Source organism: Haliotis rubra, unplaced genomic scaffold, assembly GCF_003918875.1.
Source record: "Haliotis rubra isolate DU_JTF1 unplaced genomic scaffold, ASM391887v1 Scf1122, whole genome shotgun sequence".
Classification (NCBI taxonomy): Eukaryota; Metazoa; Mollusca; class Gastropoda; order Lepetellida; family Haliotidae; genus Haliotis; species Haliotis rubra.
This window is the reverse complement of record NW_025765029.1, coordinates 191,728-218,563: the sequence shown is the minus strand read 5'-3', so window position 1 is coordinate 218,563 and position 26,836 is coordinate 191,728. Positions and strand designations below refer to the sequence as shown.

The 26,836-nt window shown below is 38.5% G+C and overlaps 1 protein-coding gene and 1 long non-coding RNA gene across 3 annotated transcripts in view; one reads left to right on the top strand and one right to left on the bottom strand.

Moving 5' to 3' along the window:
* Positions 1–931: 931 nt before the first annotated feature.
* Positions 932–10,131, top strand: LOC124290231. Its single transcript, XR_006901861.1, has 3 exons — positions 932–2,800; positions 4,759–4,925; positions 10,036–10,131. It is a non-coding gene; the product is annotated as an uncharacterized LOC124290231 (long non-coding RNA).
* A 78-nt stretch (positions 10,132–10,209) lies between these two features.
* The window catches only part of LOC124290211 (sodium-dependent noradrenaline transporter-like), an 88,924-nt gene continuing 72,297 nt past the window's right edge, over positions 10,210–26,836 (bottom strand). Inside the window, exon 11 of one of the 2 annotated variants that reach the window (XM_046726927.1) lies at positions 10,210–10,468. In XM_046726927.1, coding sequence (XP_046582883.1) covers positions 10,211–10,468 — 258 coding nt within the window. In that variant the 3' untranslated portion in view covers position 10,210. Of the gene's footprint in view, positions 10,469–20,454; positions 20,652–26,836 lie in introns of those variants that run through there. The other variant, XR_006901856.1, reaches the window with a different exon arrangement.

Here is a 26,836-nt window from a genome sequence, read left to right as displayed (position 1 = left end):
TGAGTGACATCATGCACGTAGATACATTAACATTCATCAACCAAGTCAAAATGCCGTACCACCCTATCCCGATAGTTGCTTCCTAAGGTCGCAGATGACCGGTTTATCCAGGATCCTCACTGGTTAAATGGCCCGTGAAGGGTCCAGGTTAAAATATGGATCTTCTGTAGCCCATGCTTGTCGTAAGAGGCGACAAACGGGATAGGGTGGTCAGGCTCGCTGACTTGGTTGACACATGTCATCGGTTCCCAGTTGCGCAGATCGACCACATATACTTCAACCCCCTTTGAGGATACAGCCACTAACAATCTCAGTTATTAATCTAAGCTGCCAGTAATAAAATATGTATCTATTTACAAACCATTTGTAAAAAAATTATTTAGAAATTCTATTTCTTTTAAACATTCAATGATTAAATGATAATTGAAATTAAAACGATCCATCACTGTTTTGACATTGAAATATTTATTATTGTGACGGAAAAAATCAATACAGTCAAGCAGGACATGCTTGACCGTGATTCTTTGATCACAAGGGATACAAAACGGAGAATCCTCACCTTTTAACAGGTACTGATGAGTATATCTAGTATGGCCAATACGTCGTCTCATGATGACCTGTTCAAATCTGGACTGATAACCTAAGTAGGTGTAACAAAAATAGGGTTTTACTGCATGTAATTTATTGATACCTACTTGGGTATCAGATCACGGATGTAAGTTCTAATGCTAGCTTTGTAATCAGAGTATGGAATAAAAAGAGGTGTCACAGATTTGTTGAGTGCTGCCTTAGCGGCAAAATCGGCCATTGTGTTCCCAGAAATACCAACATGGCTGGGTAACCAACAAAAGACGATGTCGTATTGGGCAGTAGCAAGATCATTATATAATTCAATAATTTCAATCTGTGGATGTTTACAAGAAAGGTTTTTAATAGCCTAAAGGCAAGAAAATATGATATATTGTTTATATTTAGGATGTCTGTGAATATATTTAAGAGCTGTTAGCATTGCATTTGCTTCTGCTGTGAATATTGAGCTGTCATCAGATAGTCTGGAGGATATTGTTCTGGATCCAATGACAGTGGCACAAGCAACTTCCACCATCCTTGGACCCATCTGTAAAAATGGATTTGTATGTATTATATTTACTCTTTAATTAATTATATTCTTGTTTATATTGTACTTCATTAGTTTCTGATTTCTTAAACTTTATCAATGTTAGGCCAACCTTTGGCCTCCCTAATTGCTAAGGAGAAGAAAGAAGACGGGAAGGAGCTATATTTTCCAGCTCAATGCCGGCAGCAGAAATGAATGGTTTAATTCGGAACATGAGGAGACTATTTGTTGTACAAATCGTCACAGGGAGGTTTAAAGACACAGTTAATAGCAGGGTTAGACTCGTTAGAATAAAGTTTTGCTATATACTGCAAGGATAATTTTATAAATGTCGTGCCTGCAAACTGTGTATTTTACAACTTGTCGGGGACGAATACCATTACTTGCTTGTAGAGTTATATAAATACATTTTACTATGGAAAACGAAATTATAATAAGCTACAATTGTTACTACGAACGCTTGCAGAAAACTATATTCATATCTTATATCTGTGATAATCTGTTAAATATGTAGTTTATCACACTAAGGGCACAGTCTATAATATGTCAAATATGTAAATGTAATTTTCATGTACCATGGTGACTGGTTAAAATGACATAAAGCTTGATTGAATAAACCCTGAACAGTCAGTGGGTATGATAAACTTCTATTTAATCCATGTGACGTAGGTGTAAGTAATTTGTATAACACTTACTTTAAACATGATCACAACTTTAATAAAAGTATTGAAAGACGTCACGTCAGATGCAGTTGCATTAATATAAAGCATCATGTATATCAACAATGTGAACTCAAATAGAACAAAAGGTGTGTGAAATAGTAAAGCATGTACAGTCCTCCTGGCACAAACATCGGAGAGACATTAAAACAGGGGATCCCTGGGAAAAAGAGAAACTGAAAGAAGTAGTGGTAAAATCCTTCCTAAATTTACACAAAAGTTACAAGCTTTGTGAATATCATCTGTACAAAATGTTTACTTCACAAATTGTAAATCTTGGTAAACCGCCATTTTTTTCTTGTGCAAGTCATGGAACTGGTTGGATAGGATTCTTACATAGTCCCACATGACGATCAGTTTAGGGCAGCTCATATGTGGTCACAGATGGCTGATTTCTAGTCAATGTATTTCTCTGTTCTATGTAACTAAGATCCAAAAGAAACGATACCACCTGTTTGAAAGGACATTCCAGAAACACAAAACCATACAGAAATTTTAGATGGGTATATTTCATTTGAGAAATTTTTCATGAACACATGTTTACGAAACATCATTTCAATCAATCCTTTACAATCATTAGGACAGGCCTGTAAAGATGTGAGGGGTCCAAAATGAATATTTCTTTCAAACAATGCGTTGTAAATGTCACAATAGACGTCTCACGTTAGTACTGGGTATGTCCATCGTGAGCGTCAATACACGCCACTACACGTCTACGGGCTGATGTGTTGCCATTCATTAAGGAGGCATTGTTCCAATTCCCGAAGGTTGACTGGAGGAACAAGGCGATATCTGAGTTGGCGATCGAGATGGTCCCATAAATCTTCGACTGGGTTCACATCCGATGAATATGCCGCCCACGGTAAAACGTGAATGTTGGCGTGAGCGACGAAAGTCTGAGAAATCACTGAGAGTCACCAAAGTTAGATGAGGAGGTATTTCAAGAATGCCTGGGAAATTATAGGTTTGTACAGAATATCCCAAAAAATTCAGACGTTATATTGCATTTGGAATATTAAAGGATATTTAAACATTGATGGTCTATGGTATATCGTATATTGAACACAGAGAGGTCAATATCGATGATGCCACAGCAGTGTTCATGCTGAAAGGGATGTAAGTAAATGACCGTGGTATTGTTGTCCTTGTGAGTGAGAGGTTATGTGAGTTAAGATCTGTCACATCATAAGCGTATCCGCTATAGAGTGACTACAACAATGAAGACGTCAATGATAGAAACATTTATGCTAGATAAACACCTGTAAAAAAAGACAGTGAAATAAAAACTGAACCAGATCTATATGTGTACATACATGTGTAAATATTTATTTCTATAAGTATTTAATTGACATGTGTGTGTTGATAAGTGCATTATGGAATAGATGTGTTCGACGCATCCATTTCCAAATGAGTTCCCATTATCCCACACGAACACTTCAAACACTTCAGACGCATTGGTCAAGATAGACCCTGTGCAAAAGATGATCAGAAGCTTGACGCCTTTATTCAAGCTTCCACCTGGGGTATAGATGTCCCAGTCGTCTAATGCACTGTATTTAGCTGTATTCAAGAGACCTGGGAAAGTGGGTTCAATCCCTGTTCGCTTCGATTATGTTTGAAGATGTGTCAGCACCATAACTGTCCTTGTGGGTGTATAAAAACTGGGAAACATAAGGCTTAGGACCTGCATCTCTTTGAGCCTTCCTTACAAACTGAACCCGTGGAAGTCCGGGTACGGGATCGGGTGGTCAAAGAAACAAAGAAATCATTGTAAGGGAGAACATTTATGTATTTTTCCAAGAGTTGCTGTAACTGTATAATCTGGTGTGTTATCTGTTTACATATAGCAGTTGTACGTGTTTATACTTGGCGTGTCAATGGCTGGTGGTAGTGTAACAAGCAATAGACAAAAGCAACAAACCCTTTCCATAATTAATAACAAAGGCAACAGACTCTTGCCATAATCACTAACAAAAGCGACAAATAGTTGCCATAATTACTAACAAAAGCAACAAACCCTTACCACAATTACTAACAAAAGCGACAACCCTTGTCAAAACTACTAATAAAAAAGACAAAGCTTTACCATAATTACGGACAAAAGCGACAAACCTTTGCCATAATTACTACGAAGGAGAAAAGCCCTTGCCATAATCAATAACAAAAATTACAAACCTTTGCCTTAATTACTAAGAAAAGCGACAAACCCTTATGATAAACCTTTGCCATAATTACTGACAAAGATAATAAAATATTCATTTGCTTTTTTCGTTATAGTTCTGTTTAAAACTCTAACTGTTTTTTTCTAAATTGACCAATTTAGATAATATTATCCCCCTTGAATGTCCACAATAATATGGGTTATAAAACAACAACAAAATGTTTTATGAACAACCTTTAGAAGAACAATTAAAGGAGACTTCGTCGTATTATTCCGAACATATACACACGTTTCTTATAAATTACGTTAAAGTATCCTGACCCATCAGTTCCCTCAATAACAAACATATGCAAAGGAAACGAAATGATGTAATTATTGTATCGTTTTTGTTCTGTTCAAATGTATTTATCAGTTAAATACTCACGCTAATTACAAAGTAAAGTCTTCATTTAAAATATAACCTTCCAAAAGGTTCATGCCCCACAACTTTCATTGTTTTCATATAATGACATTGATGTACATTAGCTGATAAAGGGTGCTGAGCGTACTTAGCAGATTTGTGTCACAACAGCTCACTCTCAATTTCCGAGTAGCATCGGGTGTTTAGGAGTGTACGCAACGTTCACACCATTGGCAGCATTTCGTGGATGCTGTCCTCGCGATGAGCACTTTTCCACTCTTCAGTAGGTTCCATTGCCTTCTGAAGTTTCTAAAACGCAACACATTTTCAATTGATATGACATTTGCTAGTTTGATTTCAGAAATTCTGATGCTGTATTGATTTCCTTTACCAGAATACGGCTAAATATTCGCCATTTTCTCGAAAGTCGCTTTTAATAACAAAGTATGTATTATTCTATGTTACCCGTGAGTGTAGAATGTTTATCATCCATTGTTTACCTCATCCATTGTTTATTATGTCACTAAAGTCCATTTTACATGCACAGATTTACTTATGTGAGTAAATTTACTTGTGGAGTAAATTTACTTGCAGAAGTAAAAGTATATTTACTTTGCATTCACATGTCATTTAAGCTATAGGAGTATGTTTCATTAACCAGTGGAAGCAATGCTGTTTCGCATACAATCGAGACAACACCTTTTAAAGATAGTTCTGGTCACAAAAAGCTCATTTCCTTCGGAGAAATCAAAATGAGTAGGCTCCTTATTCTGAAAAGGCGTCTGGATTATCAATATTGAATGTCTACTGGAATGATTATCGGATTAACGAAGAAGTCAGTCTGGACCCAAAAACGCTCACGTATCTGGTGGGATGACATTGCGAGAGGAAATTTTATGGAAGAACAATGGATTGAACATTTTCGCATGACAGAAGAAACATTCAATTTCCTGTGTGATGAACTTCGTCCGTATTTTTCTATCACTGTAGCACCTGTGAGGCAGCCTCTGGATCATCACCACAGAGTGGCTATTGCCCAATATTGGATAGCATCCAATGCTGAGTAACGTACTGTTGGCAATTTGTATGGTGTTGGAACAACTACTGCGTGGAAATGTGTACACGCGGTGTGTACAGCTATATCGGACCATCAAGATATGTGACTTTCCCAAAAGATGATGAACTTGAAAATGTAATTAATAATAATAATAATAATAATAATAATAATAATAACGTGTCCATTTATAAAGCGCCAAACTCCACACCAGGTATGCTCATAGCACTAACAATCAATAAGGTGTTATTGAAGTGCATAGAACTTTTTGTAAAGAAAGGTTTGAGATGGCACTTAAAGTTTTCAAGGGTTGGAGACAGCTTAAGTTCATCAGGGAGAGAATTCCATTTGACTGATGCCATGTTCTGGTAAGACTTGCAGCCACATGATTTGAGGTTCCACTTTGGTACACAGAGCAGATTAGCCGAGGATGAACGTAGAGTTCTTGTTGGCATGTAAGGAGAGAGGAGTTCTTGAAGATACACTGGTGCAATACCATGAATGGACTGATAAGCAAGTGTTAGGATCTTATAGTCAATGCGAGCCTCCATAGGCAACCAGTGAAGAGACAACAGGATGGGAGTGATGTGGCAGCATTTTGGTTGGAGAGTAACTATGCGGGCAGCTGTGTTTGATGGACTTTTGTGAAGCTGCAACCAACAAGCTGTTGCAATAGTCAAGTCGTGAGTAGAATCAGTGTTCTCACCAGGGCAGACGCAGCATCCTGTGACAGGAGATGTCTGATCTGTCCAATGTTACGGAGATGGAAGTAACATTTTCTGCACATATCCAGAATCTGTTTCTTCATGGAGTGGTCAGGTTGGAGTAGGACGCCAAGATTTCTGACATGTAGAGAAGGCTGACTGACCATGTTTCCAACTTTCAACTCAACATGTTGTGATTTTATTAACATGTTTCTTGTGCCAACAATCATACCCTCTGTCTTGTATTCATTTATTTTTAGTTTGTTTTTGAACATCCACGAACCAATATGGTCAATGGCATCTTCAATTCTGGTCAAGTCAGAACTGTTGTCACAGCGCCTGGTAATACCATCAAACACCTGAGTATCGTCAGCAAAAAGATGATGATTAGTAGCTTTCTCACAAAGCAGATCACCAAGTTCTTTGGTATACATAGAGAACAATACAGGACCGAGAACCGATCCCTGTGGTACACCATAAAGAAGAATAGCTTCCACCGACTGAGCATTAAGGGATCTGAACACGTTTGGGGCTTCCCAAATTGTGGAGGAGCAATATATGGTACCCGCATCCCAATCGTGGCACCACTTGTTGCTCATGGTGATTACCTCATCCGTAAAGGTTGATGCTCCATTATTCTCCAGGCAACATGTGACTACAAATACATAATCACAGATATCAAGGTGGGCTGGCCAGGTCGTGTGCACGATGTATTTGGGAATTCAGAAATATTCTTTAAAAGAGAAACCATTGATCTCTTTCCCTGTCGACGAAAGACACTCTGCTGCCAGGATAAAGTGATAACTATGCCCATCATTCTCCTTGGAGAGGCCGCATACCCGTTGAAGACCTGGCTAATGAAACCTTACATCGGTACCCCCACTGCAGCTCAGAGATTATTCAACTACAGGCATAGCAGGGCAAGGGTGACCATTGAGAATACCTTTGGTCGTCTTAAGGGACGATAGCGGCGCATCCAGAAGATCCTGGATATCGACGTCGAGTTTGTCAGCACAGCGGTGACTACATGCGTGGTACACCACAATCCTTGTAAAATGAGACATGAGAGATATGTAGACATGGTGATTGAGGCAGATGCTGACTACGATTATGATTGTGCTGATGGTGATGTTGTACCAACTGCAAACAACCACAGAAATGATCTGGCAATATTTTTTAGTTAATGCGTAAGAAGTATATGTGGATTTGGAATCTATTTTCATATGACTCATCATGCAGCATTTTTTTCGGTCATCTTAGGGCGCTTATACACTCTCTGAACTACACTTATGACCATTATATGTTCATGGTTGCACTATTTGATCATTAAATAAAATAATAAACGGATAGAATTTAAGATTCTTGTGCTTGTATACAAAGCTTTTCACGGTATTGGCCCATCATACATCAATGAACTGATCCAGTGCCATCAACCCTACCGTTCCCTACGTTCTAGTAGTGCCCAGTTACTAGTTGTGCCACGTACGAGGACAAAGACATTTGGAGACAGGTGTTTCTCAAAAGCAGGTCCTATGCTTTGGAACAATATCCCATTGGGCATTAAAAGTGCAGAGAAAATCTGTGCATTTAAGAGAATGTTGAAAACATTCTTTTTCAAATCATGTTACAGTTCCGAGTGACTCTTTCCTTGTCAGACTCATACGAAAGCGCCTTTGAGCAGGACTCATCTGGATATTGGCGCTATATAAATCTCTATATATTATTATTATTATTTAATAGTTCAGATAATTCTTGCGTTTTATTTCACACCAAACAGGTGAGGTGAGGTAAACTTGGGTTTAACGTCGTGCTTGAGAATATTTCGCTCATATGACGACGTGCATGCGTGTGTATGTGTATGTGCAGCTGCTTGTACTAGCCCAGACTTAAACTGCGTTTATAATGCTAGCTCACTGAGATACCACGCCGCAGTGAAGCACGAATACCCCATTCAGACACATTATACTGACTCTGAGCCGACCGGTCCGTGTTGTACCCATTAATGCCGAGCGCCAGGCAGGGACCAACAAGTACCATATTTTAACGTCTTTTGGTATGACGCGGTCGGAGATCGAACCCGCGACCTTCCGCTCTGCGGGCGGATGCTCTAACCACTACACCACGGAGGCGGTCTTCACGCCAAGCAGAATAAAATATTTTTTAACCATGGGTGAAAGCAACAGATAGAACTGTAATTCTAAAAGGAAAGAATATGAAAGAACTGATAATAATAAGTCTGACAATGCTCTTTCATAATCAACAGAAACAATATAACATAATTCTGGAAGTCTGACAATGCACTCTGAAAAATTCTGACGGTGCAATCTTATCAACAAAAACACACACTAAAATATAACTTAAAAAGGAAACATTACACTTTGCATTGTAGTCGTGGTGGGATTGGGTTAAATGTCGTTCTTGAGAATATTTCGGTCATATGACGAAGCTAGCATTGTAATGGACACATTGTTCTCTGTAACCCTCAAAGCAAAACACCAATCATAAATAACTGGTACTTTGCCAATAGAAATGTCCACATTTACAGCCTGTCATTACAGACTAACGTCAGTATTCAGATGTCGTAATAAAAATTGCCCTTTTTCATCATATGACACAGAAGAATGGTTGCTGCTTGGTCGATGTGTCTGATTGTAGTTGCTGCTCCCTGAACGTGCGTTGTGTGGTTCCATGAGAAGATTGCTGCCCATTGATTCTACCAAGGATCATTTCCATCATGCGGAACTGATGCTGGCGCTCTTGTCGCTTCTCCTCACACCTGTGTTCACGTTCCTCACGCCTCTGACGTTCTTCCGACTGTAGGTTCTCTATTTCTAACTCTATTTTTTTAGTTCTATGTCCGCCTCTTTACTTTCAAGTGTGACAAGGGTAGTTTCAAGTTTGTTGTTACTCTCTGTCAATCCACACATAACCGAACCCAGTATCTTCTCTAGTTTAGATTTTCTTGTTATCTTATCTACCAACCTTGTTTTCTTGATGGAGATATCTTTCTTTCGACCTGTTGCCTTATCGCCATCCAGTTCTCTCTTTCCTGTTGTACCGTTATCTGTGTTGGCTGGCATGGCTCTATCATCAATTTCACTGTCATCTAGAGGGCCAAATGTATTGTTGACAGCGACGCTGGAGACATCAACCACTTCTTCATTATTATCTTCTTTGTCACTGTTCACGGCATCTTCCTCCAGTGTGTTTTCTTCATCCTGATCTTCATAACTTTCACAGTTACTCCCAGATCCACGTTCTGTCAGTTGTCGCTTCCTGCTCATATTCTCAACTACTTTCACTGGAGAAGTTGCTGGACGATCACCGAGAATTGGAGAAAGTTTCCTGTAACATTGTGTAACTTTTTCTACCTTTACGGCTTGTTTTCAGTTGTTCTTTCAGTCTCTGAAAGACGTCTTCAATATATGCATTCGAAATTTGCACTGATGATTAGATTTCTCATAGCCACTACTGTTTATCTTTTTTGAGACTATTGTGTAGACTGATCCCTTGTGTTTCTTGGGATTCTGAAGGAGCATTTCCCCATCAGTCCACGATATGCAACGCTTAGTTGTCCTTTTTCCAAACATATTGTTACATGACTCCATTTTAGGTGATGTACTACGATTTTTATAGACGTGATGCAATAGGTTTGCTTATGAGAGTAAACCTTAAGGAGATCGTTTACATGACAATATATACTTGTGGAGTAAATATACGTTTACTACACCTCTTTGGGAGAAGTAAACTACTTACAGGAGTAAAAATACTCATGTGTGCTAAAACATTTACATAACATATTTACTTACCCTAATTATATTTACTTTATGTAAGCAAATATACGTAAGTATATATGTGTGCATGTAAAAAGGTGCTTAAGTGATTACTCCAGGCCGTTGGAACCATAGTTGTCTTCAATGATATTTCTTAGCAGCTTTGACATTTCAAACTCTTTATCTTAATTCACTCTTCTAAAATTTCAACTAGTATCGGACAGATTTTACTCGAAACTTGGAATTATGAATTAGTCAGTCCGTGGTGAATGAATACTGTCCCTAGACAAAGTTTAGGAGAACATTATTCATTCGTCTGGTATAAAATGCACACTTTCTTGTAGGTTGTTGCTTATTCTTTGAAAATACCTCTTTTACTGAAGTCCCACGTGTGTTGACAACTATCCAGATGAAGACTGCGGGGAAAGGCAGGACTGCTACAAGTGATATCATCCAACCGACTACATTGGCCCAGGCTGGGAAGATGTAGTCCCCATACTTGGGCGGTCGGTATGAATACCCGGAATAGGCAATTATCACCTGGGAAAAAATTAAAGTCTTTTCAATCCATTGGAGTATTTCATTCAACCTACTGACACTTTTTATGTTATATATCTGGTGATAAATACCGTTTAATCGAAAACATGCCTCCCGTAGCTGTCCTACGAGTCAAACGGCTAACACAGGGGTCATTTACTTATGATAGTTTGCGGTAGATAATCTGATCAATAACTGAATGAAGACATTATTTCATTGAATTACAGGTGAATGAATAGTCGCCTAAATGAAAAGACTTGTGTTTTTAAATAAACATTGGTCTGTTAGGATCACATTTCAGATGAGTATGAATGTACATTCAGAGAAAAAAAAACATGCATTTATCTTGCTCATGAACATTTAAATGTAAAATTTGAGTTGACAATCCAAAACGTCCCTCCTTCATCCCGCTTAAAGTCAAGTTATAACCCCCTTTACAGATGCTGCATGACGTTTGACTGTCATTTTCCGGATCATATTTTGGAGATTGTATGTGCGCATCAATACATGATTCCGCATTTTGCACACTAACGATTACAGTTCCATGGGCAGGCCAACTCAGTCAGACCATGTGCCTAGAACAACGGACACGACTGTTGATCACGGCCTTTTCAAACATGGCGGCCGTCTAGCAGACAAAGCACGATCTTGACAATCGCGTCCTCCCAGCCAGTACTCGCACGTGAGCGTAAGCGTCCACAACACATTTGTACAAAAGTAGGCACTTCGTCAGCCGACAGTCCCTATTGTTTTAAAGTAACCCCCTAACCCACTGTTTCTGATTATGATATTATATTAATGTACCCTAAAATTCTACAACCTAAAGCTGTATCTCACCAGAATCAGCACAGGGCACACGATGCGAATGCATACATGCATGAAGCCAGGTATCTTCTCCCCCCATATCATACTGACATCTTCCTCCAGCCTCTTAATGCCTAAAATAAAGTCAATACACTGTTCAGTAATTTTCTATGGGCTTGATCCCGTATGATTGTTGCTTTGGTTGTTTGGTTGTTTTTTCTCAATCCCTGAAAGCAAGAGGAAATGTTGTTTGTTGTTTAACACAGCAATATCAGCAATATCATGATGCATTGTGCAATGATACAATGACCCAATCCTGTTAGTCATGGTTTGCGGAAGGCTAATTCTAACCCAGATTTTCACGCGTTCTGCTTGTTAATATGAAATATCTACATACAAATGACAGAATACATTTTACAAAAATTGGGACAAAATGATCTTTATAAATGAATCTTTCACGTCAACTCCGCGGATTGAACACAAAGGTATGCCATCATCCAACAATCTCTAGTTCGAATCCCAGATCATGAACATTGGTTTGACAGAACAATGACCACAGTTGGACTGATAATCTTACACGTGCATATCTTTGGAGTTTCCCCCAAAGACAACTTCCCCCAACTTTAACATAACCATCAGTGATAACTTGAAAACATATCTTACTTTACACAATCCAACAAAATCACACCCATTAGAATAAGTCTAAACAATGTAGTTTACACGCGGACAACACATCAGAGTGTAACAATGTGTCATTTTTTTAATTCAGGCAATACCAGAGTGAAAATAACAAGTACTTGCATCGTATTGGGAAAAAAATGAAGAATCCCCGAACACAACCGCAATATATTTTTTCTATATGTGCTTGTCATACGAACATGTTATTGTACAGTGTTGGTAATGAGATCCAGTAAAGCAAGAACCTTGTCCTAACAACTAATTTTTACCATAACACCAGCCCACGACGACGCACTCCAGAAGGGCATAGAGCGCTAAGGCAGGGAAGTACGAAAACCAGTCCACCAGTGTCAACACGTATATCCCACCCTAGAAGTAAAGGAAAATGCAACTGTCCAGAGTACATATTCCAACATTCATTGATTGAGGTACGTTACTATAAAGTTATGGCAGTGTGAATTTCCTTTTGACTAATATCAGGTTTACATCAACGTGTTGACCAGATACATCAATGTTATGGTCAGACACATCAATTTGTTTGTCAGATACATCAATGTGTTTGTCATGTACACCAGTTTGTGAATGCATTAGAACCAATCCCATTCAGCAGACTATACATTGGTTAAGTTAATTTATCTATGTGTTTCCTGGTTTGTTGGGGCTGCGGGTTTTACAAGTACATGTAGCACCCGTCACGCTGAACACCCTGGTTCGATTCTCCACAAAGATACAATGTGTTTAGGCAATGTTAAAACGGCCTAAAACCACACTCGGTCGTTTTAAATTTGGCAGCACCAGACTTGTGATTGTCGTTTGTACCATTATTTTGGTACTTTTACGATTGGGACCCTAGAAATATGAATTCAAGTGAAAAGCAGCATTGGCGCTGTTCAGAACTCTCACACTCGAGGTGAAATAACGGTTATAGTTTGTTTCTGTTATTAAAATGTCTTGAAATTTCGGTCATGCATGAAAAGCAACATTGAAGTACACAAACATACAAGCGCCCAGAGTACATATGCCAGCATTCATTTCTTGAGTTACGTCACTAATTGTGAGTGAGTGAGTGATCATGGTTTTCGCCTTTATTTTAGCAATTTTCCAGCAATATCATAGCGGAGAACACCAGAATTGTGCTTATCACATCGTAACCAGGACTTCAGCCTGACGAGCGGACGCTTTAACGATGTGACGCATATGATGTTACATGCAATCTTAGTAAAATTAAAAATATCACCATATTTCGAAATAACTTATATTCGTATATTTGTGGGTGCTATATGCAACAAACAAAATGTGATAAACTTTACTGTTTACTGTAATTGCTGGCATACTTGCATTTCCACAACAGACTTTAGCTTTCATCCCCATTGTTGTACGGATTACTATGGTACAGCAATTTTAATCCCGAAACAATACGTGCAGGCAAAAAGAGAAGGGGAGAAACCAAAGAGAACACCCCGCTTCAACTAGCAGGCTACCAAGCCGCCCCACATTACTACAGCGTGAATTTATGCCATCTCTAATTAGATCTAAATCAATGTGCCATTCGACGAGACAGATTCCAGTGAGCATAAAATGAAAAATGGTATTGGTTTTTATATTAGTCGTCCAGTGTAAATCAGACACGACACTGTTCAGAGTTGTGTAAACCAGTGAAATGAGAACGATTGAAGATGGCTTCTGTTCTGGAAATGTCGCCCTTAAAATTGCTTTTTTAAGGTCAGTCAAAAATACACTTGCTGTTTTTTTGCAATGTAAGTTTTAGTTAACTTGTTACAAATCTACCAAACTCGATTCTTGAGTCTAACAAAACCTTTTTATTGGCCACGCATCCGGTTGCTTGTGGTGTTGAGCTACAGGTCTTTGTGTCAACAGTGCAGTTCCTCTGACAAACTGACTAAAAATGAATGGCACCGCGTGTTAAAAAGTCTGGAATCGTGTGTAAAAGTGATATTGTATACACCTTTTTTACATAGCTAAGGAATAACACCATTTGAATTAGGGTCAACTGATCATGAGAAAAACCTTCTACAAGACGTACCTGAGAGACATAAAAGAGGCCAAACAGTAGCACTGTAGAAAGAACGACACAGAGGGTAAACCAACGTCGTCTTCTCAGTAGAGGGAACTGGTCTCCCAGTGCTGTTACTATTATATCAATTCCTGGCACCTGCAAATTCAACATCGGTAAGTGAGTGAGTAAGTTAAATGTGAGAGTCACAGTGGCAATTCATAAGTCATGTACTGACTCGACAAAAGCCTTTTGTACCGAGTTACCTGCCAAAAGAGGTCAACAACTCCAACTAGATTACAACCGATATGTATTCATAACTAGTATATAACCCAAAAATATATCACTAATGATAACATTTGTTTAATATATAGATGTTTTGTTATGTTCGCCAGCAATCAATCAAAGGTGACGAAATACAAGCAGCAGGTGTTCAAAAAGTGCGTACACTTGTTATACTTTTTGGCTCATGATGAAAATGAAATTGTTGTTGAAAAAGTGTTTGATTCTTTTTGTTTTTAAAGTTGGCATCCACGAAAATGTATTCATGTAACGTGATCTTAAATGAACAGTCTCATAGATAATAAAGTAGCAAAGATCTCGTATGGTCAGTAGGAGTGAGTGAGTGAGTGAGTGAATTTTTTTTTACACCGCAATATTCCCTCTATATGGCGATGGTCTGTATATAATCGAGTCAGGACCAGATAATCCAGTGACCAACAGCATGAACATCGATCTGCGCAATTGGAAACCGATGACATGTGTCAACCAAGTCAGTGAGCCTGACCACCCGATCCCGTTAGTCGCCTCTTACGACAAGCATGGGTTACTGAAGGTTCATTCTAACCCGGACCTTCACGGGCTATGCCTAGTAGGAAGATAATCCGCAGACAGTTCGTCTCAAAAGGTAATATACCGATGTAAACTACAAATGTACTTGAATAGATAAGTGGAAATCGGTGACGAGAGGGCAGAGAAACTTTAATTATGGATATATACCGAAGTAAATTTGAATAATATAGCATCATTCCTTGTTATTGTCTGCAAAACATGTATGTCACACCCTCAGGAGAAAGGAAAAAGGCTTGTCTAGATTTCGAAGTAAATGGAGCCAACGTTTTTGGATTCGAACCTCGACTCGTCCCAATCGTGTGTTGGTATTTCCTCAATGTTAGACGTCTAATACATCATTTCAGGCTTTCCTCGCTCTGAAAGACCGTCATATCAGTGAAATGCTGTTCAAAGTTGGGTTTAAATCCAAGTCACTCACTCCTGAAGCGGAAAAGGTGTAATTATGTCCAGATTGGTAAAACGTGATCAGGTATTTAAGAAGTTAGTGAGTGAGTTCTTTGAGCAATATTCCATTAATGTCCCTGCGAGGAACACCAGAAATGGGCTTCACACATTGTATCTCATTGGGGAATCGCTTTATGTACAAGGGTTCCCCACGGCCCTGTTTAAGAAGCATACATTACCAATGAATCAATTGCGAGTGACATCAACGTAACGAACGTCAACACCAACCATAGCTGCGGTAAGGGAAGCGAGGACAAGAAATCAGGATACACAATGAATGCAAGGCTGAATCCTGAAATACAAATTCATTCGACTATTTTAATGCTTAACCTTTTAGACTTAAAACTTAACATTTGTATGTTATCCTATTACATCAGACGAACTGTAATTTAACCTTTTCAGCTAGTTTAAACAACAAAAAATGTTGGCCAAAAAGGCGACTGTCAAATCTGTGTTGTATCTAGTTAAAATCTTTGCATACGAATTCAAATAAACATTATCTCCACATCAAACGTTTGTTTTGGAGGGGGAAATTATGATTTTGTTTGAAGGAATATTTTGCGAGAGTAAATATATTTACAAATAAGCTTGATACAGTGTGCTATTGCTTTCATTCGAGGACCAATGAACACTGAGTAAAGTGTGGACCAATCGTGATCTTGGCAAAAGGCCAACCACATGTCTGCTTTTTAGGTAAATTTGGGTTCATTCTGCTGGACCTGATGACTGGAAGTCCTCCATAGACAGTCCGCGCAGATGGGCAATGTGACCAATGATGGAGAAACAGGCGAAGCCAATGAATACACCAGTCAGTGCATCAACCAGGCAAGTCACTATGGCATCCCTGAAGGAGAAAGGAAACGTTGATTGTTTGTTGTTGAATGTCGCACACGGCAATATTCAAGCGATCTGTACATAATCGCGTCTGTACAAGATAATCTAACCTGGATATAATAACAACGCAGCACTCTGTATTATGTCTTTTAGTTGTTTAACCCATTCAACACCATAGGCCGGAAAACCGTCCAAGACGTCACCAGTCCCCAGACACCGTAGGCCGGAAAACCGGCCAGGCAATAGTCGCATCAAAATGATATATAATTTAGGAACCTAACTAACGTATGATTCATTTATCAAATCTGTCACTTTTCATAATGCCTGAAAACACTTATTTCATTTCAGATGGCCATATATAATCGACAGAATTAGAATTATAAACTATTTTTCGCAATGTTATTGAAGAAAATGATTCTCGGACGCATGCTTCGGGAACGAGTCCACATCAGAGTTGTCAAAGAGCAAAGGAACGATGTTTCGAGATAATAATAACACAAATTGAATATACGGAAGAATAAAATCAACAACAGTACTCATAAAAGTTGTCAAATGTACGTTACAACTTATTATTTCCATCTTTATTGTGCGATCGTGTGATCTAATTCAAGTGACATCTCGGCTTTCGTCGCTTCGAACTTTACGCTCGGACACGATGTTTAATGCTAAAATATATGCATTAAACTTTCTTGTCACAGATCATAGCCTAGCACGATACGTCCACTAAGTTCCATAATATACACATAGGTGGTGATTTTGTTGCGTAACACGTTCAGAATAGCATGATTTTACCCAAAGCTTTCGACTGAACCTGCAGGTTTTCGTTTACAACGACAGTATCCATTGCTGTTATCTGATTGGTTGCCTTAGGTCACGGGTCTGATTTTGACCAATCACGATCCTTATAGCAGACTGAGGCAAATAAGCGTCATTAGAAACCAATCTTTATCAAATAAAATCCCTTCTTACAACTGTGAAAATACTCTTGGCAAGGGTATAGTGATATTGTTGATGTTCAGATATTTCGAACGATAACCGCCATCAAACAAATCGCCTCACATGTAATTCATACGAAGCTTCGAAAACGGAGGTATTTCGCGCTGTTGTATCACGTTACCTAGCTGACAGCCACATATATCGGGAAATAGACGACCATACATATAAATTCAGAAATCTTTTTACAATAATTTTCCGATTACAGAAAAATGAAAATATAAAAGAAAAAGGTAAGGGGATATTATGACATATTACAAATGGAAAAAATCGCCTCATATTTTGCTTCCTTCGTGGTTTATCTGGACATTATAAATGTGTAAGCTTGCATTTTCATTAAAAATTAACTTATTTAAGTTGTAGTTGTAATACTTGAATAATATGATAAAAAATAACTTTCATATTCATAAACAGTAGGATTAGACCTTTCAAATGGTGTATGATATGTAGTAGTAATAATGATTTACGAGGTGATATTTTCATTGATAAACATAGGCTTCATCTATGACCTCAGAGTCTCTGGTTTTGAAAGAGTTAATGCCACACTAAGTAATTCTCAAGCTAAATGGCGGCGGTCTGTAAATGATCGAGTGTGGACCAGACAATCCACCGTCATCGATCTACGCAACTGGGATACGATGACATACACCGATAAATGTTGTAATTTGTCAACTAAATCAGCGGGCCAAATCACCTTATCCCGTTAGTCGCCTCTTCAGACAAACATGAGTTGCTAGGGAAAACATCTAACCGGATCGTCACGGGTTCAGTTTGGGCAGAACATATCTGCACATATCCGCAGGGAAAGTGAAGAAATTGTCAAGTTACAAATCAAATTTGACAACCTTTTCAAATCAAATAGACACATGCCTGATCAAGTTAATCATGTCTTACCACAAGCTTGATTGCTGAAGACCAACACTAACCCGGATCATCACGGATTACATGTTATACGCTGGAAGTGTATCTAACAAAACTGTTAACTCACAGAAAATAGTCATTAGTAACTTATGCCTTTAACGTGTCCGTAGCTTCAGACCTTATGGCAATGATGCTCAACATAACAAGCCCGTATTCTCCGTCGGAACAGATTCCACTGTTTGAAAAAGCAACTAAGGGAAACAATTATATGAATGGATCACTGAAAGCATTACTTCCGATGTCAACATACTTAAGACAACGGTTGTTTATGACGTTGTGGCCAGCCATTGTGGCAATACACCCTGTAGACACACCAAGAGAATACATGCTGTAACCAAGTGCCTCGATCCATACCTTTAAAAAATGGGAAACCATTTATTTGTTCACATGCAAATAGGGAATTGTCTGTCTGAATAGCTGTTACACAATAGTGACGTCATCAGCTCTGAAGAGGAACGCAGATTTATCTTGCAATGAAAACATTGGTTCCTTTCACTTTTATAACTGCTATATTTTCACTTTAAATCAGCATGTTTTAAATGTGATATAGTTTTATCAGTTTTGTAAATATCTCATTTTCAAATATGAAACATCAACAACACCAGAGAATAATATGTCTTCAGAAAAGGCTAAAATAGCAGTGATTATATTATATGTATTGATGATTGAAAGTCAGTGATGACACAAAGTGTTCACGAAAAAGATGAGGGTAACACCATTCCACTAACTCTAGAGCCTTTGAGCCTTTCAGAATTGGGTTGATAGAGAAATAGATTACATTTCACGATAAGAGCTGAGACTTATAACTTACTTTTGGGTCTTTTAGCCTTTCAAACTTGGGGTTGAAATAGTAATAAATCCCATCTGCGGATCCTGGTAGTAGACATCCACGGATGAGGAAGATGGTCGTAAGGATGTAGGGAATAGCCACGGTGACATACACAAGCTTAAGGGAACAAACAAGTTAATAAGTTAATATGTGTGATCATGTTGGACTGGAACCAACAACACACATTGGATATTTCATTTTACATAAACACGCCACTACTTCTAGATTGCGTAGGGCAAACGATTAGTTTTACAAGAGTCGCTGCACATGGTTTGAAAGAAACATATTATCGTGGGTTCGAATCGCAGATAGTTATTTTTATGCTTCTGGGTTTGTCAACACCTTACGCCTCGGATATTTTAACAAAGTGTTTAACGTTGAAACATCAGACATGACGGTGAGGGGTCTGTGGTATAACTGTCAGACTGGTCACAGCGGGTTCGAAATCTAGTCACTTACCTATCGAGACACCTTTCTTTTGAATATGTTTAGTTTTCCAATCAAGGGCATTCTTTAAGTGTGCTTGTAATAGCTTAACGTTAGGACCTGCCACCCAATTGAGACCCCTTGTATATGTATGTACCTTCCCGGTAATTTTAATTTCTTGAGAAACCCAAAGAAACAGAAGTCCCATTGTGATCACCAGACACCCTGCAAGAGGCCACCTGATCCCACCCAGATTCTCCAGACCATCTGTCACTTGTAACACCTGGAATCTAATGAAATCGGCCATCAAACAACACATAGTGAGTGAGAAAGTTCATTTCACTTTTATAGTAACTGTGCAAAATTGCGCCTTCAGATGATATGGGTTCAGGAGATATACAGAGATTCATTATATGAGACTTAAGAAAGCTGTTTGTATTTACACAGTTTTGTTGTGCAGCAGGTGTGTCACAAGTAGAAGTTAAAGGACAGTCATATGACACGCTTCCATTAAAGAATATATAACATAACATATTGTCAGTACTTCAGCAATACAGGAGTTACTTGTTACAACATATAATCTTGTCTACAAAAGACAGTAAAACAACCTATCACAAGTTTTGCTTGAGATATATATTAAGCCTGTCACTACATTAACCACGCAGTGGCGAGACGAATACATCGAGACTCTGTAACCAGTCAAAGTAGTGAGTGAATGAGTATGGTTTTACGCCACTTTCAGCAATATTCCAGCAATATCACTGCGGGAGACAGCAGAAATGGACTTCACACAATGTACCCATGTGGGGAATCGGACCCGGGCCTTTGGCGTGACGGCTTTAACAACCAGGCTCCCCACTGCCCCTGAGTAGTGCAGTAAAACAACTGGAGTATCACAGATTAGCATTACAACTACTATACAACCATTACAAATACCACGATATAAAAGATCCAAGATAAGAACGAATTAAAGATCATCAGCAACCAATGTTAGGCTACCGTTAGACTTACACTACTTCTTCTGTCCTAAAGGATGTCCACAAACATATACATACACAATTAACGTAAAAGTATTAAGATTACTGCTCTTGGAATAAAATAATAATACCTCCAGAATTCTTCAGCAGCAGACAGGCGATCGTCAATTCCATCAGAACCTGAAGAAACGTTCCCAACCGTTTCATCACGAGTAGGGTAACTGGTGCTGTTATTCCATGTGGTGTTTTCTAAATTGTAGGATGTGCACGCAATAGTGTTCCAGTGGTTGTCACAGTTGTTCCAAGGGAAGTTGTCGGAGAAGGAATGGTAGAGGTAGAACATGAACCAGCAGAAAATGACGCTGAAGTAGGTGCAATATACCCACGAATATATGACTCCACCCAAACCAATACCTGCAGGAAGGAAGATTTGATTTTGGCAATAGGGCATGGAACATGAGTCAGCAGAAGATGGTGCTGTAGTAGGTGGAATGGAGAAAAGAATAAATGACCCCACCTAACCCAATAGATGCAGGAAGGAACATTTGATTTGTGTAATGACGCAATCATTGGCTAATATTAATGAAGTGTGTCATTGGAATTTTCGATACCATCATACGATTATTGATATGCGAGATGGATCTCATTTCCATAAATCCAATTCCAATACTATTTTCAAGGATAGCTGTGTCTTGTTGCAATTCAAACTTTTGTGATCACTGTTATTCTTTTTCAATCTTGTTTGCGAAATGGTGTTGGAATAAAAAAGTGAATTTCTGTTGCCTAACGTTTGTGGCTATATATCTATCTATCTTTGTATATATACATATCTATCTATCTATCTATCTATCTATCTATCTATCTATCTATCTATCTATCTATCTATCTATCTATCTATCTATCTATCTATCTATCTACATACATACATATATCATATATTATGATATAGTTTCAAGATATTTGGAATTCCTTCTTTATCATTATAGTTATGTCATATTAAACTCTCTGCTTATGCAGGTTTAATAGGTCTTCTAAATGACGACATTATTGAGTGAAAGAAGGGGAATGGATATACCCTTGAAAGGCGGACACAGATTCCAAACATTGATAGGTCCACCCTGTGCGTACTGACCAATGACCATCTCCAGGTAGACACATGGCATGGTAACTGTTATGGTGAACAGCAGGAAGGGTATCAGAAACGCACCTGTTCAAGATGCAAAAGTAACATTGGTTACTTGTAGTCGATTACAATGTCAGCGATTCTGTCGTTTAAGAATGGATTGGAAATACAGAACTGAAGGTGTAGTTTAAATACATGTCATAATTCTTTTGAAAAGTTATTACAGAACTGTGTCTACACAAATCATCAGCGACAGAGAACAATTATGTCACGATCATGCCACGACAGGGACGAGGAGTTGGAACATAATGTAGACACGTTGAGAATGTGCACTGTGAACGTCACGGTATCCATCAATTCACGCAATTTGTGGCATTTGTGGATGTCTTGGAGAATATATTCTTCATCTATTCAGGGTCCGGTTGTCAAAGAAGTACAATTACTGGCAGCTTGCAATATCGCATAAGCAGAGGGAAAGCTGACCAGAAGATATTTGTCCCCACATGTTAGTATCTCATGTTAGTGCTAACATTACACAGATAGCACCTACCACCACCATTCCTTGTGCAGAGGAAGGGGAACCTGATGAATGCGCCCGATCCGATACCATATCCGAGCACAGTGACGATGTAGTCCAACTTATGACGCCAATGTTCATGCATTCTGTTGTTGGCACTATCTGTAAAACGTTCATTGAACATAAATGTGTTTAAGGTACTGACTTACTTGAGTGAATTCTAGATTAGATTAATGTATACATAACAATGTAAGGACAACACCAATGAGGTTATGAGTAAACTATTTAAAGCCAATTATCATAGCACAATGGAGTACAAGCTGGAAACCTAGATGCATGTCTTGGTCTCGGTTAATGGCTGGCTTCTGTCTTTGGATTTCGATGCTGTCTTTTGGATTTTTGATCCAGTGTTCCGAAAGGGCCGATTTCTGAAAGATAAAAGATTTTTCTATAAGGTCCTTCTTCTCTTTTATCCTGGTGGCTATGGGACGTGATGTCTCTCCTGTGTATTTGTCTCCACAGTTCCTCTAGGGTTTGTTGTGGACTGGGTGGGACCTTATCCGTTGGTATGTAACATGGGTTATTTTCGTGTTCTGCCTGAAGTGAAATTGACGTTTATCTTGGCTGTCCAGACCCTATAAGTTGGTGCTGTGAAATATCACCCACCTACACTCCCATTCTTTGCTTTGTCGTTACATTTTTTCTTGATGCATTAATCCTATTTAATCATATCTAAATGGCTTCGTGATCATAATGTTATTATTGTATATTCTCCCACCTTGCGTTGTGTAAACATAATGTATCTATACACATTCAAATATACGTGCACTGACTGCATTCATCTCATGTAGGACACATCATAATGCATGACTTTATCACATCGATTTTGAAGATGAAATTGACGTAGCGCAGTAAATTAAAAATAATCATAGAACAGAAATATATTTCCTTTTATGTAATACATTAAAGGTATATTTCCATAAACCAAAGCGGTATAAGTCCCGTACCAGTAAATAAATGTCACCAAAGCCATGATGATCTGGGTTAAAACTAGTCTTCAGCAACCCATGCTTGAAATAAGAGGCGAGTAACGGGATCGGGTGGTATCCTCGATGCTCATGATGTTGATCCCTTGATTGTCGAGTCTAGACTCGATTATTTACAGGCCGCCATATAGCTGAAATAGGTGAACCAACCAACTTGTAGGCAGTGTTGATAACAGAGGCCACTTTAGTTCAGAAACCCATTCGGAAGGATTATATTTGGGAATTACTGCATAAAATTTTACAAAGAAACAAACAAACCTGATCCAGCATCGACTGACAACAAGGGCGATGTTCACCTGCAATGAATCGCCAGCACACAAATACAGAAGTCAGCTGTTAACAATACCAGATTGGCTGGTGAGCCACCACGTCCTGGTATATGCTTTAGCCAGTTTACTACATCAATAATTAAAGGGTTTTATGGCCAGGACCTAACATGATATGTATCATAATAAATATGGAAAATAAAAATTATGCGTAGGTCTTGTCGTCATTGACATTAGATGAATATGATCTGAATTGCTGGACTGTAATGAAACAGGTGCTCACTATATTGCAGCCAGAGTTTGAATTAATCAAACACAATTTGTGATTCATCGATGTCAGCGTATGTGTTTCAGAAGAGGATATTACTCTCATTTAGCCAGAGTCTAACCAAAAAAGGTCTTGTTAAGACAACATTGCACTATGGCTTGGTGAGACAGGTAATTAGCATTAGCCACTGAAGCGTGAACCTTTGTTCAAGGGTTAAAGTCTGTATCTACAATGCTACACGATTTAAGATGTATGCAAGTGTGTGTGCTTGCTTGTAATATGGAAGCAAAAGAAACAGCATTTCAGATAAAATAATAGTTATTAACATGTTAACAATTTGTCAGCAAACACCAGATTCTTATATAGTCCCACATGATGATCAGTTTAGCGCAGCTAATGATGTGGTCACAGATGGCTGATTACTAATCAGTATATTCCTCTATTCTATGTTATATTTAATACCATGACACATATGCATCCTTTACCTCTTTAACCTACACCTGATGTCGCGTCAGCTGTAGAAAGCCTTGAACCTTGAGGTCGGCGTTTCCAGGACTATGTGATGAACTTTCACAGTAGTCTTCCTGATTCCGGCTATGGTGGCCGAAATTTCGATCTTTTTACCCGCTCCCAACCTATTTTTAACTAACATCTGTGACAGTCGAGTTATTGTTCAATCCTTATTATTTGTTAAAGTTATCAGTCACCATCCCTTAAAGTACTGCTTTTTTAACGCGGGTTTAGCCATCATATACTACGGTTACGTTTGTGGTAGGAATATAATGATATGGTCTTACATATGCTTCCAAGGGGACAATATTTTCTAGCTGATTATCAAAGGCACTGTCTAGGAGGTTGACGAGGAGTAAAATGATCTGGCTTGACGAAATTCCTGTCATAACTGAAGTGACTGTCGCCAATCAATGTGTTAAGACTAATTGTTGACTGTTTGGCTTCATATTATATTAACCGTAAGAGAAAGATTATTTAGATTCTATGCCTATTTAGGGATATTCCTGTGTGGTCTTACCCACAGAGTTCGAGAAGATTCAGGAAGGGCTTTGATTAAGTCATCTCACATTACCAGAAGACCAGTAGTTGTGTGAAGAAAATTTTCCACCCTGGCTATTCATCTTATACATTTATGATTTCATACATTTATAAAACGTGCGTGTTCTGTGCGCGCACTTCTACTTATCTTGTCCAATGTTTAATTTTTGGTGCTAACCCACTGATGATTGTTTATGTAAATCCACTGAGATACCATACACCAGCCTAACGTGGTTACCCAAAACATCATGTTTTAGTAAAAATTCATTATGGCTGTTATGCTGAAGACCTGGGTTGTGTTAGCCCAATGGCAAGATCATGTTTTCGTAAATGTTAATTATCCACAGTATGATGGCTCGTAACAATCCCTTGGTGTCGATCGCTTCGTCCGCGGATTGAACCACCGATTTTCAGCACTAAATGCAGAAGCTCTATCCACTGGAGCACCGGGAAGGTTATGCTTCAGGTAGAAGATATGACTTAAACGACCAGAATTATAAGTGTAAGCAACGACTCTTGGTCATTCAATGTCCCATAAATTCCTTCAAAATACATTTTGAAATCTACAGAATAAAGAACTGAGCATTAAATGAAACAGATTATTGCAGACACACTTGATAGGGCATCATCAACACATCATCATGTCATTTGTTGTATTTGTTTATAAAATATATAGAGGATGTGTTGTTAATGTTGTCAAATAACATGTATATTTTATCTCGTGGTCTGCGCCACTCGTCAACATATCAACTTTGTCAGACCACTCGATGAAATATACATGTTACTTGACAACATTAATAAAATATTCTATTTATTATATTTTGATCATTGTTTATAAATGATCGGGACATCGAGTATGTCTGCATTTTATTACGCAAACCAACTGCAGTCTAGCCCTTAAGCAAAATGTTGCACCCAACAAAATAGTTCGCTTAATATTTTTATCCTACAGTAATTAATGTCATGTTTCTACTTTTGGTAGTTATATTTTATGAAATACAAACTCAAATGAAGAGTAAATGTAGAATTTTAATGACAAATATACCTCAGTATTTGTCTGGCGATGCAATCAGTGCGCGTATTAATATATATAAACTTGTAGATCCGCCATTGTTTGTGATATTCTATTCAGTGAAATAACATGTTATTCTACTCAGTGAAAATACCAATTTATTTTCACAAATATTTACAGTATTTCACCCTTAAGAATATAATAGAAACTCATTTCACTCAGCACCAAGCCATGTACATATTTATAGTTTTCTCTGGTTATAATGCCACCTTTCACCCTAGCAGAGAGACTGAAGAATAACCTGTCTGTTATTCAGAGACAGCTATTGTTTTGCACGAGTGGGATGTAACGATGTGCGTATGCCCAAAAGGTTGCCTGATTGAATGAAGAGCAGCAAAACAAAGTGCAGCACGATCGGAGATGGGTTCTCAACAGATACCTTTGGCTTTTAGTATATGTAGGTTGAGTATTTGGAGGCAGATGGTGAAGAGGGAAGCTGAATTACTTTTTTATGTACTTTTAAGCATCGGAATTTCTGGTTTTCCACAGAGAAGTCGTAATTCAAACTTAATAACTGGATTTTCCGGCTCATCAGTAACTTGATTGTCTGGTTCATTTACAAGCCGACGTTGCAAGGAAGTTGAACTGCTTTCCGGTATTAGGGTGTAAACACTCACTTTGATAATCAAATTGTGTGAACGTCGGTTGCCACTTTTGCGAACACGTGGGAAATATATGCAATTGTAACATCAATTTTGCCTTTTACACTAACTGAAATATGTTTGTGAGAATAGTCAGGACTGGGTCTTCTTTTGCACTGACGTTATTATATCTAGTTACGTCATCAGTGACTTCGTCATACTGCTGTTATTGGCTATGTGGACAATGAACCACACAGATCCTAAAAAGCACAACACATGTATGGATTTATAGAAATAATAAACTATAAACATGCATGGAAAAATGCTTACCAGATAGTAGTTGCCTTTGAATGTAAAAGAAAATCGCTGTTAGCAGTCCCACAAAACAGCACTTGAACAATGTGAGAAGGTGTGTTTTCTTGACATTGCCCGATTCCTGGTTGAATCCGAAGCGTTCCGCTGAATGAGAGATAGCAGTGAGGAGAGAGTCGTGTGACTGCCGTGCAGAACCTCAGTTGTCAGCTTACATAACGCTGACACGAGGCTGTGTCAACGACTGCGATCAGGTGATGAACAAACCACAACTGATAAATAGAGCGTCACAATGGGAGGTCCCGAGTTGTAGCATAGCGTAGGAACGTAGAAGCTCGTATTGCTGGCCCTTGACGAACCTATA